General features: G+C 37.2%; 1 protein-coding gene across 2 annotated transcripts in view; it reads right to left on the reverse strand.

The window, feature by feature from the left end:
• Positions 1–3,227: 3,227 nt before the first annotated feature.
• Positions 3,228–15,069, reverse strand: part of LOC109098212 (TGF-beta receptor type-1-like) — a 56,425-nt gene continuing 44,583 nt past the window's right edge. Inside the window, exons 9-10 of one of the 2 annotated variants that reach the window (XR_006162020.1) lie at positions 5,618–5,943; positions 3,228–5,426 (exon numbers count right to left, since the gene is read on the reverse strand). Coding sequence is in view for 1 of the 2 variants with exons in the window: in XM_042773037.1 (XP_042628971.1) it covers positions 5,818–5,943 (126 nt within the window). In the remaining variant the exon portion in view is untranslated. Of the gene's footprint in view, positions 5,944–15,069 lie in introns of both variants that reach the window. The other variant, XM_042773037.1, reaches the window with a different exon arrangement.

The raw sequence follows: 15,069 nt of genomic DNA on the forward strand, positions 1-15,069 counted from the left end.
CCTGCAATACGGAATGGATAGTTTCTGTTGACTAAGGGGTCATATGATGCTGCTAAAAAGAACATTATTTTGTGTATTTGGTGTAATGAAATGTGTTTATGCGGTTTAAGATAAAAAAAAAAAAAACACATTATTTTCCACATGATATACATTATTGTTTCTCCTGTATGCCCCGCCTTCTGAAACGCGGCGATTTTTTTATAAAGCTCATCGCTCTGCAAGGGAGTTGTGATTGGCAGAATGCCTCAAGCGTGTGACGGAAATGTTACGCCCCTTAACGTAATGTGATGACGAGACAAAAACATAAAACCCATTATAAACGTGATATAAATATGATTTCTAATCGTGTTTTCTTTTGGAAAGCAAAAACAAAGTAGTTTCGCTTTCTCAACCAAACAGCGTCACATACCGCGGCCTTGAGTCAGCAGAAGCGGGTGGCTTGAACGGTGCGGCAGGTGGATTCTACGAAGGAGTGTACCTTGGTCTTGCAGCAACCACATGTGACGACCCCAGGCTGGACTCCGCTTTGTCCACGGTGAAAGCTGATCCGGCGATCCACTGTGCAAAGTTGATATATTTCCTCAGCGACCAGCACGGATCAGCTCCAGTCATGACGAAGCAGATATCGTCCTCTTTTGGAAGGCCAAACAAAGTAGTTTCGCTTTTCACAGTGAAACACACAGCATCTATACGACATGGTGGCGGCGGCGGCAACAATACTACAATGAGAATAAAAGGTATGCCTTCTTTCTTTGCGTGAACATCTGGGCGGTGTTATGCACATCTTCCCACATACTGACGTAGACATGTGGGGACGTGTTAGAACCACTGTTGCCAACTAATTTTCAGGGAAAGTTGCTAAAGGAAGGTCGTTTTGTTGCTAAAAGTTGCTAAATGACATTGTGATGTCATTGCGTGATGACGTCATTACATAATCACGAAGCAAAATTGTCACTACATCAAATCTCAGTAAAAAAATATATATTTTTACATTCCATTTGTTTGTAAAATAATATAAATGCATAATATAATGTTAAAATAAATAACTATTTTTATATAAAATATTGAGTTATTGAACGATTACAAGTTTTTTTATTAGCTAGTAAACTAGTAAAACTACACATTCTGAACTAGTTTTAACCAGTGTATTCGTAGTCAGTATGCTACACTCTAAGAAAAGAATTCACAGGTTTTTACCTGCATTTTTTCAATTTTCAATTACGCATTGTATTTTGTGTTTCGGGTTACAACGGATAATGGAAAATGTCCTGGAAAATTACTAGTAGCCTATCTTTTTAATTTTTTCTAGATATAGAAATATATATTTATATATACGATATAGTATTTTTCTTACATAGTACTGACTGATCAACAATCACAGGTAAAACAAGGTGTATCAAGGTGTATTGGTTTCCTCTTTTTGTGAAATTTAGATGGAAAATATGTGTCACTTATCAAAAGTTGCTAAAAGTAGCCAAATAAAATTAAAAAATAGCTAAATTTGTTGCTATGTGCTTTTGGAAGAAGAAGTTGCTAGGGTAGTCTGAAAAGTTGCTAAATCTAGCAACAAAATTGCTAAGTTGGCAACACTGGTTAGAACGAGCCGTTTCAAGGGGTCGAATCTCAGGGGGGCAAATCTCTTTGCATTTGAGACTTTAGTCTTTGCAACTTTACAGATCTTCTTTATTCACCAAGAGCTTGTAACACTCCAAAGAGAAAGGAAAATTTTAAATTGCACCATATGACCCCTTTAATTGATAAAAAAAAGTAGTAGTTGTTCACTCTGTGGCCCAACAGGGTCTGTTTAGGTTTAGGTAGAGGTCAAGGATACGGTCGCTTTAAGGTACAGTATCTAGCTTGTGTCTTCAGGTGCATTAGAGTGAAGGAAAAAGAAAGAAAGAGCGCTTCAGACCACTCTTCATGTCAGCATCGCTTGTGGCCTCTGAAACAGAGAGAACAACATTTGTTTGACCTTCAGCTCCTCTTACTTATTTATAATGTAGATTTCATAAAAGTTTGAGCACAACCGAGCCAGTTGTCCACAGTCCAGAATGTGGATGAAGTAAATCTCTTTACTTTCTAAACACATACAGCACACACATTAAAAAAGGCTCTGAGAACAGAGCGTGAAATGTATCTAAAATCAACAAATGTTCTAGATGAACAATGTAGAGGTCTAAAAAGAAAATGTTTAAATAATATATTCAGAGCATTGTACCGTTCTCATTTACCTGCTTGTCAATGCAATTAAAATCTTTCATTCAAGTTCAATTGTTTTATTAGATTCTTTTTTGGATTTTTTGGCATATGTAAGTTTGCAAAGAATAGATAAAAGAAAAATAGATATACATGTATGTGTCATGTATATGTATGTATGTGTATATGTAGTCAGGAAGTGTAGGCAAGTGAAAGCAAGTCCTCAGTTTGTGGAACATGAGGCAACATCATAGACTCGCACACAGTTAAATATTCAGTGTCCTCAGGGATTAAATGAACTAGACTAGATGTTTACAGTGTCATGTATACTTTTTAGACACATGATGGTCAAATTTCTTCTCGAAGACTTTTTCACACCTGCTGTTTCTTTTGCCTGAGACCCATTTGTTCTGCTCCTGCATTCTCCCCTCACCTGATCGTTGTGTTGAGGTAGAAGCAGCAGGTGGACTTTGACGTGTTGTGAAGAAAGAACAAATGAGTTGGTAGATTTTCAGAGCACCAGAGAACCCTTTTATACAGCTGCAATACCTGAACAGAAATCCAGACGGATATCACAGCTGCACTTTACTGTACAGAGGAACACGCTCAAGTCCTGCAGATCAATCATACAGTGAAAATACTGCTATATTGTAAAATATTGTTATCTCAGTTTTTTTCAGAATTCTTCAGAATACAAAGAATAGCATTTATTTCAATTTAACATTACAAATTTACTGCCACTCTTGATCAATTTAACGAGTTCTTGCAGAAAAAAAGTATTAATTTATTTCTTTCAAACTTTTGTACAGCAATGTAAGTGTGCTTCTATTAAGCGGTCTGTTAGTGGAGTCAGAGAAGAAACATTTAGGCAAAAATCAAAATGGGCATCTATGAAAATCAATTATTGATGTTCAGTGCTGCAACAGAGAAATAAAACTACAGACATCCACACAAGAACATTGAAGAGACAATGCGTTGCACTTAAGTTGAAGTACAACCAACTTTCAAGAAATACACCAAATTTTCCAAGGTAAAATAAGTACCTATTTATTAACATGAATTTCATATTTATAAGTTTAACAACCGAAAAAAGACATATCCGCATATCTTCTCATTCGTTTACAGTGATTCATCTCAATCTGATCTGTGAACACTACTCTAAATGACAAAGTGACACTGTAGAAGAAAAGTCTTTCTCATTTGCAGAGATTGCCGAGTGTTTCAAATATCAGGGAGAGCACTGGAATACATTATTGACAATTCCTTGAAAGACACAAACAAAACATAAAAACATTTTACAATGAAAGTACTTTGTACAAATCAATTTAATTTAAATGAACAAACCTTTATGTACACTGAGGTAAATTATTACATTGTCCAAAGAGGTATGCTTTTGAGATGAATTGTTTTTGAGTTTTGCACTGTAGTGTTGGTTCAGCTTTTTAAAGAAGCTTCAGTGTGACCAGAAACCCATACAAATTACTTTTACACCAACCACAGTAGGCACTCATTATAAAAAAGGCTTCTGGAATGACTAATATATAAAGGAAAATGAATCTGAATAGCAAAACAATAACCTTGGAATGAACAAAGATGAACAGAGGTATGACCTTCAAATAGTTACGAATACAGATCCATTCTGGATTTCAGGGGCTGGAAATACCAATAATTCGTGACTTTGCAGAAAGCACAATCTTTATAAAATCGAGGCACTTGTTTTGCATCATGCGCTGGAGAACACAGTGAGATTGCATATCATAGTGTAAGTGTTCCTGGCTGCATCCCACATCATTTCCTGCCCTTTTGAGCAGGAACACATTGATTCATCGAGTTAATGCCAATGTGGGTTGCAGAACAGTGTGGCGCTATTGTAGTGTGACCTTTTTAAGCTCAGATCGAAAATACTGAATGTTCAACATGACACCAAAGTGACCGTGTAGTCTTGTTTCCTTTTTATATATATATATGTAAAAAATATGTACACTGACTCTTTAGATAGAGTAAATGACATCAAATGAAAAAAATAAAATCTTAAGACAATATCTGATCCGGTGAGGTTGTGGATACCTAGAGAAACCTAGACATTTGCTTCATTGTTTGACTGGAACGTACTGAAGGCTGCTGGTGATTTTTGGCATGAGTTTATAACAAAAATGAAAATTCTGTCATCAGTTACTCATTCCAAACCTGTATGACTTTTGTTCATCTTTGAAACACAAATGAGGATATTTAAAATGAAGTTCATAGACATTTTAGGAACTCTTTATGAACTTATTAAAGTGTCAACATTTTGGTTACATAGACTTTCAAAGGATGGACTGTAATCTCTCAGATTTCATTAAAAATGACAAACGAAAGTCTCATTAGTTTGAAATGACATGAAAGTGAGGAATTGATGACGATATTCGTCATTTTTTGGCGAACTATTCCTTTAAAGTAGCCTGGTTCAAAGAGTGATTTCCAGCGATTTCCACCTGACTTGACTGTAAAAAAACACCCCATTTTCGGCTGTCCAAATAAAGACAGATTTCTTCAAAATGTCTATAGACGGTCTAAAAAAGTTTTGAGATCACAGAAAGAGTTTGATAAGGGACATAAAGCACATTCATTGACTCTAGGCGCAGTTAGCCTCCAGCTATGAAATACAAAAAAAACAATAATCAAAGGAGCACTTATTGCTGCTTAGCTTGACCAAATACAGAGTTACACATCCACGGGATACAGTACATTGCAGCTCAAAGACTGTTGCTCAACTATACGCATGGGGTCACAATCAAAATGACGTCTTGTACTGATCTGAATAAATCCAGCTCCATAAAAACAGCACGTACAGCAAAACTAGTAAGACTGGATAACTCAACCAGAAGAACATGCTCAGACTATATGGACAGTGCAAAATACAATACATAGGTCATAGTTACCATCTTTCCGAGCTACATGTGTCCATGTTCTCTTAAAGCCTCGAGGTGCATGAACGGAAACTGTAAATTATGTACTGAAGCAAAATATAATCAGATCTCCCCTCCGTTCAAATGTGTATCAAAGCATACACATCCTTATTACATTAACGCAGATGTTCTGTAGCTAAGTTGGCCTTTGTACAAATGGCTCTTAATGACTAACCCAGTTTTCATGCTGATTCTTTAAGGACTGCTCCCTTCAGGCAGCTCCGTGGGCTGCTTCTAATATGCTGCATGATTGAATGCGCTGCTCTCGCTTGCTCCCGGTCTCTGGAAAGAGAGTGCGGTGAAGTCGTGTTTTTGTTTCAGTGTACATCTATACGTGAATATGAGCATACAAATATACACAAGCAAGTCGACTCAGGCTATACAGAAATAAGCCCAAAAAGACTCAAGTCCAGCTTGCAAAGCACATCATTGACACCGAATGGCCATCTGTGGTTAGCTGTTTGGTGACTCACCAGATGAAGCAAGGCTGGTAAAGTTTGTCTGAGGTGGTCTTGCATGATGAGGATGTCTACAGGGAACAGCACCAATCGCTTCTGGTCTCTCGATATCCCTGATTGAAGTAAACCTCCACACCGGATGTACGTCCCTCGCTGTCCTCTCTAGATGAGTGGAGGGAGTGGATAGGCAGTGTAAAGATGAAGAGAGGTTTGCTCTAGATCTTGATGCCCTCTTGTTGACTGAGCTGGGATACAGACTTCTTCACACGCAGCGCGGTGAGACGAGCACCTCCGTTGGCGTACCAGCATTCCCTCATGACCTTTGCCATCACACGCAGGGCCTGCAGGCAAGAAGACGCAGATGTCTATCACAGATATAACTGCTATGATACACACTTGCCTTACCATCCTTCCGCGTCCTCACTCTCTTGTAAACAAGCACAGAGAAAGTGACTGCTAAATCTACTGAGCTTATTTCTGTTACCAATCACTTATAATCTGTACGGCATCAGTGACAGTCAGTAAATCTTTGTGTGCATTCATATGCATCAGATATCCTCAGGCTAGAGCTCCTGCAAATGAAAACAGTGCAGTCGTGATGTCTGGTTCTTTTTACGGAATCAGTAAAAAGATTCACAAAACAGTCCTCTATTCGCTTATGAGTTAGCGGTTTGAATCAGACTCACTGTGAATCGTTCAAAGCCCTTGCCGAGTTACCAGTTCACTCCCTCACTGAACTGAGAGTCATTTTTACATTCAAAATAATCTGGGAATCGTTACTATGATGTACATCGATTGGTTGTTGGTATTACAGCATCTAATTAAAGATACATATTCACACGTGTTGTTACTGCTAACTAAAACGGAAACTTACAATTAGTTTTGTTAACTGAAATAAAGCTGAAAATATAAATATTAGAAGCAAAAATGAAAAATGTTGCCTATTACAGTAATTCAAATAAAATAAGCTGAAGTACTAAAATGATCAAAACTACAACTAAAATAAAAAAAAGCTAAATAGAAATGATAGAAAAAGTACTAAAAATGGCAAAAGCACGTAATAAAATAAAACTAAAATGAAAAATGATAACTGAAAATATATAAATAAAAGCTTATTCAGAAAATTATCAAATACTATAATAGTGTAAATATAACAACACTGATAATAAAAACATTAAATATTAAAAAAAATATATTATGGGTTAGCATGAGGTTAAACTGACTGTAACGGAAACCATAATCAACAAATTTGACGTTTTTCTTTAAACAGGCATACGTATTCTTACAAAACAGTGATATTTATATGGCACAAATAAAGTCAGAATCACTACAGTGACAGTATAAAATTCAAACAAAAATACAACTAGAAAAGCACTCCAGTTTATGTTAATTACATTTTCATATTGAATATACTAAAACATCCTTTCAACACAGCAGTCACTTTTGGCAAAGCTCAAGTAAGAAGCTATAAACTCAATGAACCTAAGCTACCACCTTTTAAGCAATGCTGTAAATTGTCAACTCAAGTCTTTTGGCTCCTAAACCTTAAAGAGCCAATGATTCAATTTTATGACCTTACATTCATTACTTTGCCACACTTATATATATATATATATAAAACATTGTAAGGTTAAGCTGTAAGAACTCATTGCATTTAGTTTATTCTGTAAGAACTCATTGTATTTAGTCACTTCTGAAAACCCTCGACATTTAATGCAGAGAGCATGAAGCATCTGCCGTGGCCTTCTCTCGTCCTTTTCATCAAACATCACCGTCTAGACAGCTCGCAACAGGTGAACTCAAGAGTTTGATAAGCATTTGAAACGTATGAACTTTCTGAAAGTAATCCACGTGAATCAGCTCTTTGAGACAGTGAGGTGAGCAGGTTCTTTGGGTCACATCAGGACTGAATGTCAGGGTGTCATCATAATTACACTATTTGTATTTAACAGAGACAACAAGAGCACTTAGGTAAACAGAAGTCACATCCAAAATCAATCAAAGTTGTTAAAAGTGCTATTTATATTATGTGACTGGGCACAGCATTCATCTTGCAAACACAAGCAAGTCTATTTCAGAAAGATGAAAACCACAAAGTTCCTCCAAAGAAGGGGTGGTAGATTTGATGATTTTATATTGTAATCAATCTCAAAGACGTCCACAATCTTCTTTTCAAGCAAATTATAGACACTCTGACTCTTTATAGCAGAGCTATTCAATTAGTTTCATTTGAGGGCTGGATTATCAAATTGAAAATTTGAAGGGAGCAAGGGGGTGTGGGGCCTATAAAATTAGAAATTACATTTAAATGCATATTCGGCAGTAAAATTGACTAATATTACCAATAACAACATCTATAAAAGGTTAACAATACTGCTGTCTGTCAATCGATAAAAAAACAAAAACATTTTTTTTGTAATTAATTGTGATTAATTGCATATTAATACATTCATATTGTCATAATTTCACATTGAACCTCCAAATTAATGTAGAAACAACATAAAGATGGTATATTTTAAATATGTGTTTAATGGCATTGTTTTACTAAGCAGCCTGTTATTAACAAAGGCCAGTAATTTTGATACCAAAACTGCTTCTGATGTCTCTATTAAATGCATTTCCACCTCAGTTTTAGTCATTAATTATAGCCATTCAACATTACAATATAACTGAAAGACATTTTTTAAAATTTAATAGGGTCTGAAAAATATAACTTTTAATTTAAGTGAACTTAAAACAATCTTCACATAAACTTACAGTAATTGTACATGCATAAACTATATAGATTATTCTTTATTCAAGCTACAGAAGTGAATCAGTGACTAGAGCATTCTAGTGATTTCTCTTTTTTCTTTTGTTCTGTGATTTACATCAATGACAGACTTCATCAGATTTCACTTTAAAGGGGACATTGGATGCAAAATTCAGTCATTTCAATGGCGAATTATTTTACACCAGACTGCTTTCTGAACGAGGGATAATTCAAGGCAGGTTTTGCTAAAAAGTTAAAACTCAAGGATGGGTCAGTACCCACTGTTCGAAATCCAGCTGCACCTCCACAAGAAGTAAGTCCCACGCTTTATATTTTTATGATTATTTGCAAATCGCTTTTCCTCTTCCATAGAAGAGAGGGGCAGGGTGAGCAGAGCTCATTAGCATTTAAAGAGACATGCACCGTGAACAGGGGTCACTGTGAACAGAGCTGTTTTTGACAAAGTAAAAAGGTTGTTGTTTTACCCGACCATTAAGGAAGTTTAACCAAAGTATGTTGCAGACATTTCATGAAGACCCTAAACAATCATACCAACTTGTGGAAAATGGGCATCCGATGTCCCCTTTAAAAGCAGTGCTGTCTCTTTTAACCCTCTGGAGTCAATCAACGTGGACACGCGTTTTGTGGCATCTTCTCCTGATAACCCCGAAAATAACAAATTACGCTTTCAGTTTTGATCGCTGAATGCGCTACTGATATTATTATAGACAACATGAAGCTCGCTTCGTGTAAACGCCCACATGACAGCAAACAAAGCAGTGAGACTGTTCTTCAAGTTTTTTTTATTTTACTGTCCGCTTCGCGCTGAGAGGAATAATACCGGTACATAATTCACCTCAAGAAGACGTGCTGAGAGGAATAAGATTTGGATTACCTCAGAAAAAAGAATGAAGCTGCTTAAACCAACAGAGATCATAAACATGAGTAAGTCTTTTTTATTATTAATCCACTTGTATTAGTTTTCATATAACTTGTATAACTTTGTCATATATCATATAATTTTACTAGTTAGACTTTTTCCAAAATATAATTCCAGACTAAATGTATAATCAAGTGAAACATTATGAAGTTTAATTTACATCACCTCAATGTTTCACGATGCCAGGATGTATTTTTTATTTTATTTTTTTATGTTCTAACGTATAACATAGACAGCAATACGATATCAAGTAAAAATTTAATTGCAGACTAAATGTATAATCATTGAAACATTATGAAGTTTAATTTACATCACCTCAATGTTTCACGATGCCAGGATGTATTGCTCAGGATGCTGACCAAGCCTGCATTTATTTGATCCAAAATACATATAGTTGCATTTGCTAAAGCAGTAATATTGTGAAATATTTTTACTATTTTAATTAAGTGCTTTCTATTTTAATATATTTTAAAATTTAATTTATTCCTGCGATCAAAGCCAAATTTTCAGCATCATTACTCCAGTCTTACTCCAAGTGTAACATTATACACTATAACATTCAAAAGCTGGGAGTCAGTATATATAGAAATTAAAACTTTTAATTTGCACAAAAGTGATGATAAATACAATAATCATGTTACAAACGATGCCATTCTTTCAATTACTCAAAAAAATATATAATAATAATAATAACAAATTTTTTTGAGTAGCAAATCAGAATATTAGAATGATTTCTGAAGGATCATGCGACTGGAGTAATGATGCTAAAAATTCAGCTTTGAAAGTCAGCTTTGATTGTTCCTAATAAACTGTTTAACTGCACTCGCAAGTGAATCTCAAGTTATTTTGTGGGATAATTAAAAATATTCTAAATAAACTACAAATCTAAAAATATATACATTTATTTTGTCCTCACATTCTTTATTGTAACTCTTCCCTCTTCACACACTTGACTGAAAGGCTCATTATGCGGGCTTTTGTCTTCTCAGGTGTGAATCACACTAATATTGATGGTCAATCATGCCTAATCGCATATGCCCTTTCGAAACAAAAAGTGTCTTAGAAAATTTAAATCAATCTCTTGTTTTCTGTGAGCATGTAAACAAGATGATCTTCACATCATTTTGAAGCAAAAATTCCAAGCTACAAGGTCCATGTTTGACAGTCTTGTGAACAAATGTTTTCTAGGTTTTTTAGGACCTTATTTCAGTGACTTCAAAATTTTATTTTTTCACTAACCACACATAAACGTTGTTTTCTAAAAAACACAGTCATGCACATACATTTTATTTAAATATTATTGTAGCCCAGTTTGTACTGAATACAGTATTATTAGACTTTAGCCATGTATATGTTTATAAGCAACTGAAAAAAGCACAAAAGTCTGATGCACATGATGTGGATCTGACACACATCCGATTTTCTCCCAACTCTTTACAGGCATTTAGGACTTTATAACTTATTTAAGACAAGTTCACACAAGGTACTTGCCAAAACTGTGCATTTTGACATAATTGTGTGTTTTTGTCCGTTGAAGCACTACTGGTGTGCTGTCTGAAGCAGTGTGCATACAGCTGAATGCACAGACTTTCAAACTATACTCCTTTTGACAATCATCTTCTTCCAGTGTCTGTGCTATTTCTCGGCAGAAGTTATGACTGATAACACTGCCTTTATACTCGTTTAAACTAGAGTTGTGGATATCTCATAACAGGGCTCTCAATTTATATCAAATGTTTGGAGTGAGATTACATCTGTTAGGGAGGAGCCACTCAGCTCTGCCCAATTCTCTGAAGTTTTGCTAGCAGTTTAATTTTACCTATTGTTCATAATTGACCTGCAGAAATACAAATAATAACAATTGGTAAATCTTATAAAAGACAATTTCATCCAAATAAAATACATGGTTTTATATATTACAAAAATAGTTTTTGTATATAATATAAAAAAGAAAAAGAAATTTGGCCCCAAATGAGCCAACTGAATAGCAGTGCTTAATGTTCATACTGTACACGCATATATGTCAAGCTGTGTGTGTGTGTGTGTGTGTGTGTACGTACAGTAGGGAGAGAGAGAGAGAGAGAGAGAGAGAGAGTACACATAGGGTGATATGGATTTTTTTTTAGTGTTGTGTTTTTTGTATGATTGTTAATATTTTTTGTTTTGTTTATATTGGACATGTATATCATGTTCTCTATGTATCTGCATTTGAGTGGAGAAGCCACAGTGCTCTAAGTGTGAGTCCCGTAGCCCCCTACCATGTAGTCATGGGATTGTGATGTGAAAAATTACAACTTACAAAAGAAAGATAAAATGAAGCTGTATAAAATGTGTATTTTTTTCTCTCTTTTGGTTTTCAAAAAAACATAATTTAGTATGTTTTTTCAAGCCTTTTAAAATACAGGGACACAGGTAGTGTCCTCATAAACCACCTTCATATTATAATACCTGTGTCATACTCATGTCATTATAGAAATTTGTGTCCTTGACATACATGCTCAGGGCAAGTTCTGCAATCCTACTGTATGTGTACAGTATGTACATTGAGCACTGCTGTTCAGTTGACTCGTTCAGGGCCAAATTTATGTTTATTTTTGATACATTTGTATTTTTTAAATACATAAAACAATTTATTTTATTTGGATGAATTTGTCTGACTTTTATCAGATTTACCAATTGTTTTAACATTTCTAGTACTTTTCTTAGTTTCAGGTTGCCAAAGCAAAGTTAAAGCTTCTGGTTGCAAAGCAGTTGGAGAGTTTTTGACTGAATCAATAATAATTTATTTTGGCATAAAAAAATTAGCATATTTCATCCGACCAATAAAAGAAAAGTGTTTTTAATACAAAAAAAGTCAACCTTCAAATAATTATGTTCAGTTATGCACTCAATACTTGGTCGGGAATCCTTTTGCAGAAATGACTGCTTCAATGCGGCGTGGCATGGAGGCAATCAGCCTGTGGCACTGCTGAGGTGTTATGGAGGCCCAGGATGCTTCGATAGCGGCCTTAAGCTCATCCAGAGTGTTGGGTCTCGCGTCTCTCAACTTTCTCTTCACAATATCCCACAGATTCTCTATGGGGTTCAGGTCAGGAGAGTTGGCAGGCCAATTGAGCACAGTAATACCATGGTCAGTAAACCATTTACCAGTGGTTTTGGCACTGTGAGCAGGTGCCAGGTCGTGCTAAAAAAATGAAATCTTCATCTCCATGAAGCTTTTCAGCAGATGGAAGCATGAAGTGTTCCAAAATCTCTTGATAGCTAGCTGCATTGACCTGCCCTTGATAAAACACAGTGGACCAACACCAGCAGCTGACATGGCACCCCAGACCATCACTGACTGTGGGTACTTGACACTGGACTTCAGGCATTTTTGGCATTTTCTTCTCCCCAGTGCCTTCCTCCAGACTCTGGCACCTTGATTTCCGAATGACATGCAAAATTTGCTTTCATCCGAAAAAAAAGTACCTTTGGACCACTGAGCAACAGTCCAGTGCTGCTTCTCTGTAGCCCAGGTCAGGCGCTGCTGCCGCTGTTTCTGGTTCAAAAGCACACGCCTGTGCACGGTGGCTCTGGATGTTTCTACTCCAGACTCAGTCCACTGCTTCCGCAGGTCCCCCAAGGTCTGGAATCGGTCCTTCTCCACAATCTCTCCTCAGGGTCCGGTCACCTCTTCTCGTTGTGCAGCGTTTTTTGCCACACTTTTTTCCTTCCCACAGACTTCCCACTGAGGTGCCTTGATACAGCACTCTGGGAACAGCCTATTCATTCAGAAATTTCTTTTTGTGTCTTACCCTCTCGCTTGAGGGTGTCAATGACGGCCTTCTGGACAGCAGTCAGGTCGGCAGTCTTACCCATGATTGCGGTTTTGAGTAATGAACCAGGCTGGGAGTTTTTTAAAAGCCTCAGGAATCTTTTGCAGGTGTTTAGAGTTAATTAGTTGATTCAGATGATTAGGTTAATAGCTCGTTTAGAGAACCTTTTCATGATATGCTAATTTTTTGAGATAGGAATTTTGGGTTTTCATGAGCTGTATGCCAAAATCATCAGTATTAAAACAATAAAAGACCTGAAATATTGAAATATTGGTGTGCAATGAATCTAAAATATATGAAAGTTTATTTTTATCATTACATTATGGAAAATAATGAACTTTTATCACAATATGCTAATTTTTTGAGAAGGACCTGTATATAGTGTGAGAAATACAAGGTGTGGCATGTGAGCGTGTGAACTGGTTGAAATTTGTGTAACTCATGGTGAAAGCTTGAGACCCCCTCACACAAGCGCTTGTCAACACTGCTGTCTAATGGCGTTGCAGTCTCCGGTAGATTGTTGTTGTTGGGTCTATTCCTTTTCTTGACCAAGATGGCGGCGCGTACACATCGCGAGGCTCACCGTCTCTTCAGTTTTTGCAATTTTGCAGTATTTTTCCATTCATCTCGGGTCTGTTCGTACTGAACAGCTTTGCCTTAAAATCTTACACCCGACAGGAGTTTTGGATACTGGTGTGCACTTTTCCAACAGTTTTATCACCAATCTTTGACTCATCCCTGATATCTCCAGAACACCCGAGGCTATGCACTCTACCCGGCTGGGTGGAAGTGCTCGCAGGTGGCATTGAGATCATAAACAAAGGCGGGGGAAGCACGGAGGTATAAGAGCTAAGCTAAAGCTACCACCGCTCCGGCTTTCTTTACCCAGCATTTTCCTCGCTAATGTGCGGTCACTGGTGAACAAAATGGATGAGTTACGACTTCACATCACCCAAAGTAAGAGACTTTTGGATTGTAATGTCATGGTTTTCACAGAAACATGGCTACACAGCGACGTACCCAATAATGCTATTGAGCTAGCCGGATGCTACACGCTCCGGGCAGATAGGACAACAGATGACTCTGGCAGGACAAGAGGTGGCAGATTGTGCATTTATGTTAACAAAGCTTGGTGTATGAACACTGTCATTGTTGGGAGACACTGCTCAGCTAACCTAGAGTTTCTCATGGTTAAGTGTAGACCTTTAGAGCTTGCTATGAACGAACTGCATGCGGCCATTAGTAAACAACAGACTGCTCACCAGGAGGCTGCTTTTATTGTCGTGGGTGATTTTAATCACTCCAAATTAAAGACAGTGCTCCCCAAATTCCATCAGCATGTTTCCTGCCACACTAGAGAAGGCAAAACTTTGGATCATGTTTACACAAACATTGATGGACCTAACATCGTGACCCCTCTCCCCCACCTCGGAGAGTCTGATCACCTTTCTTTGTTTCTCACCCCTAAGTATTCACCCCTCATCGACCGTGTGAAGCCATCAGTGAGGACCATCAAAGTGTGGCCAACTGGAGCAGACTCTTTACTTCAGGACAGGGTTCAACACACGGACTGGAGTTTGTTTGCTTCTCAGGCTGCCTGTGGCTTTCACACGGACATTGATATCTATACCTCCTCTGTAATGGATTACATCAACACCACCATTGACAGTGTTACAACAGAAAAACAGATCAGAACATGCCCTAATCAGAAGCCGTGGTTGAACATGGAGGTGCAACTCCTGCTGAAAGCCCGCAACACTGCCTTCAGATCAGATGACGCTCAGGCCTACAGCAAATCCAGGGCTAACCTGAGGATGGGCATAAAAAAGGCCAAGTACTGCTACAAGTTAAAGGTAGAAGAGCACTTTTCCAACTCTGACCCCCGACGCATATGGCAGGGCATCCAGGCCATTAGTGACTACAAGCCAAGCAACTCTACTCCAACCGTCACAGACATCTC

This window comes from Cyprinus carpio, chromosome A2, assembly GCF_018340385.1.
Source record: "Cyprinus carpio isolate SPL01 chromosome A2, ASM1834038v1, whole genome shotgun sequence".
Lineage (NCBI taxonomy): Eukaryota > Metazoa > Chordata > Actinopteri > Cypriniformes > Cyprinidae > Cyprinus > Cyprinus carpio.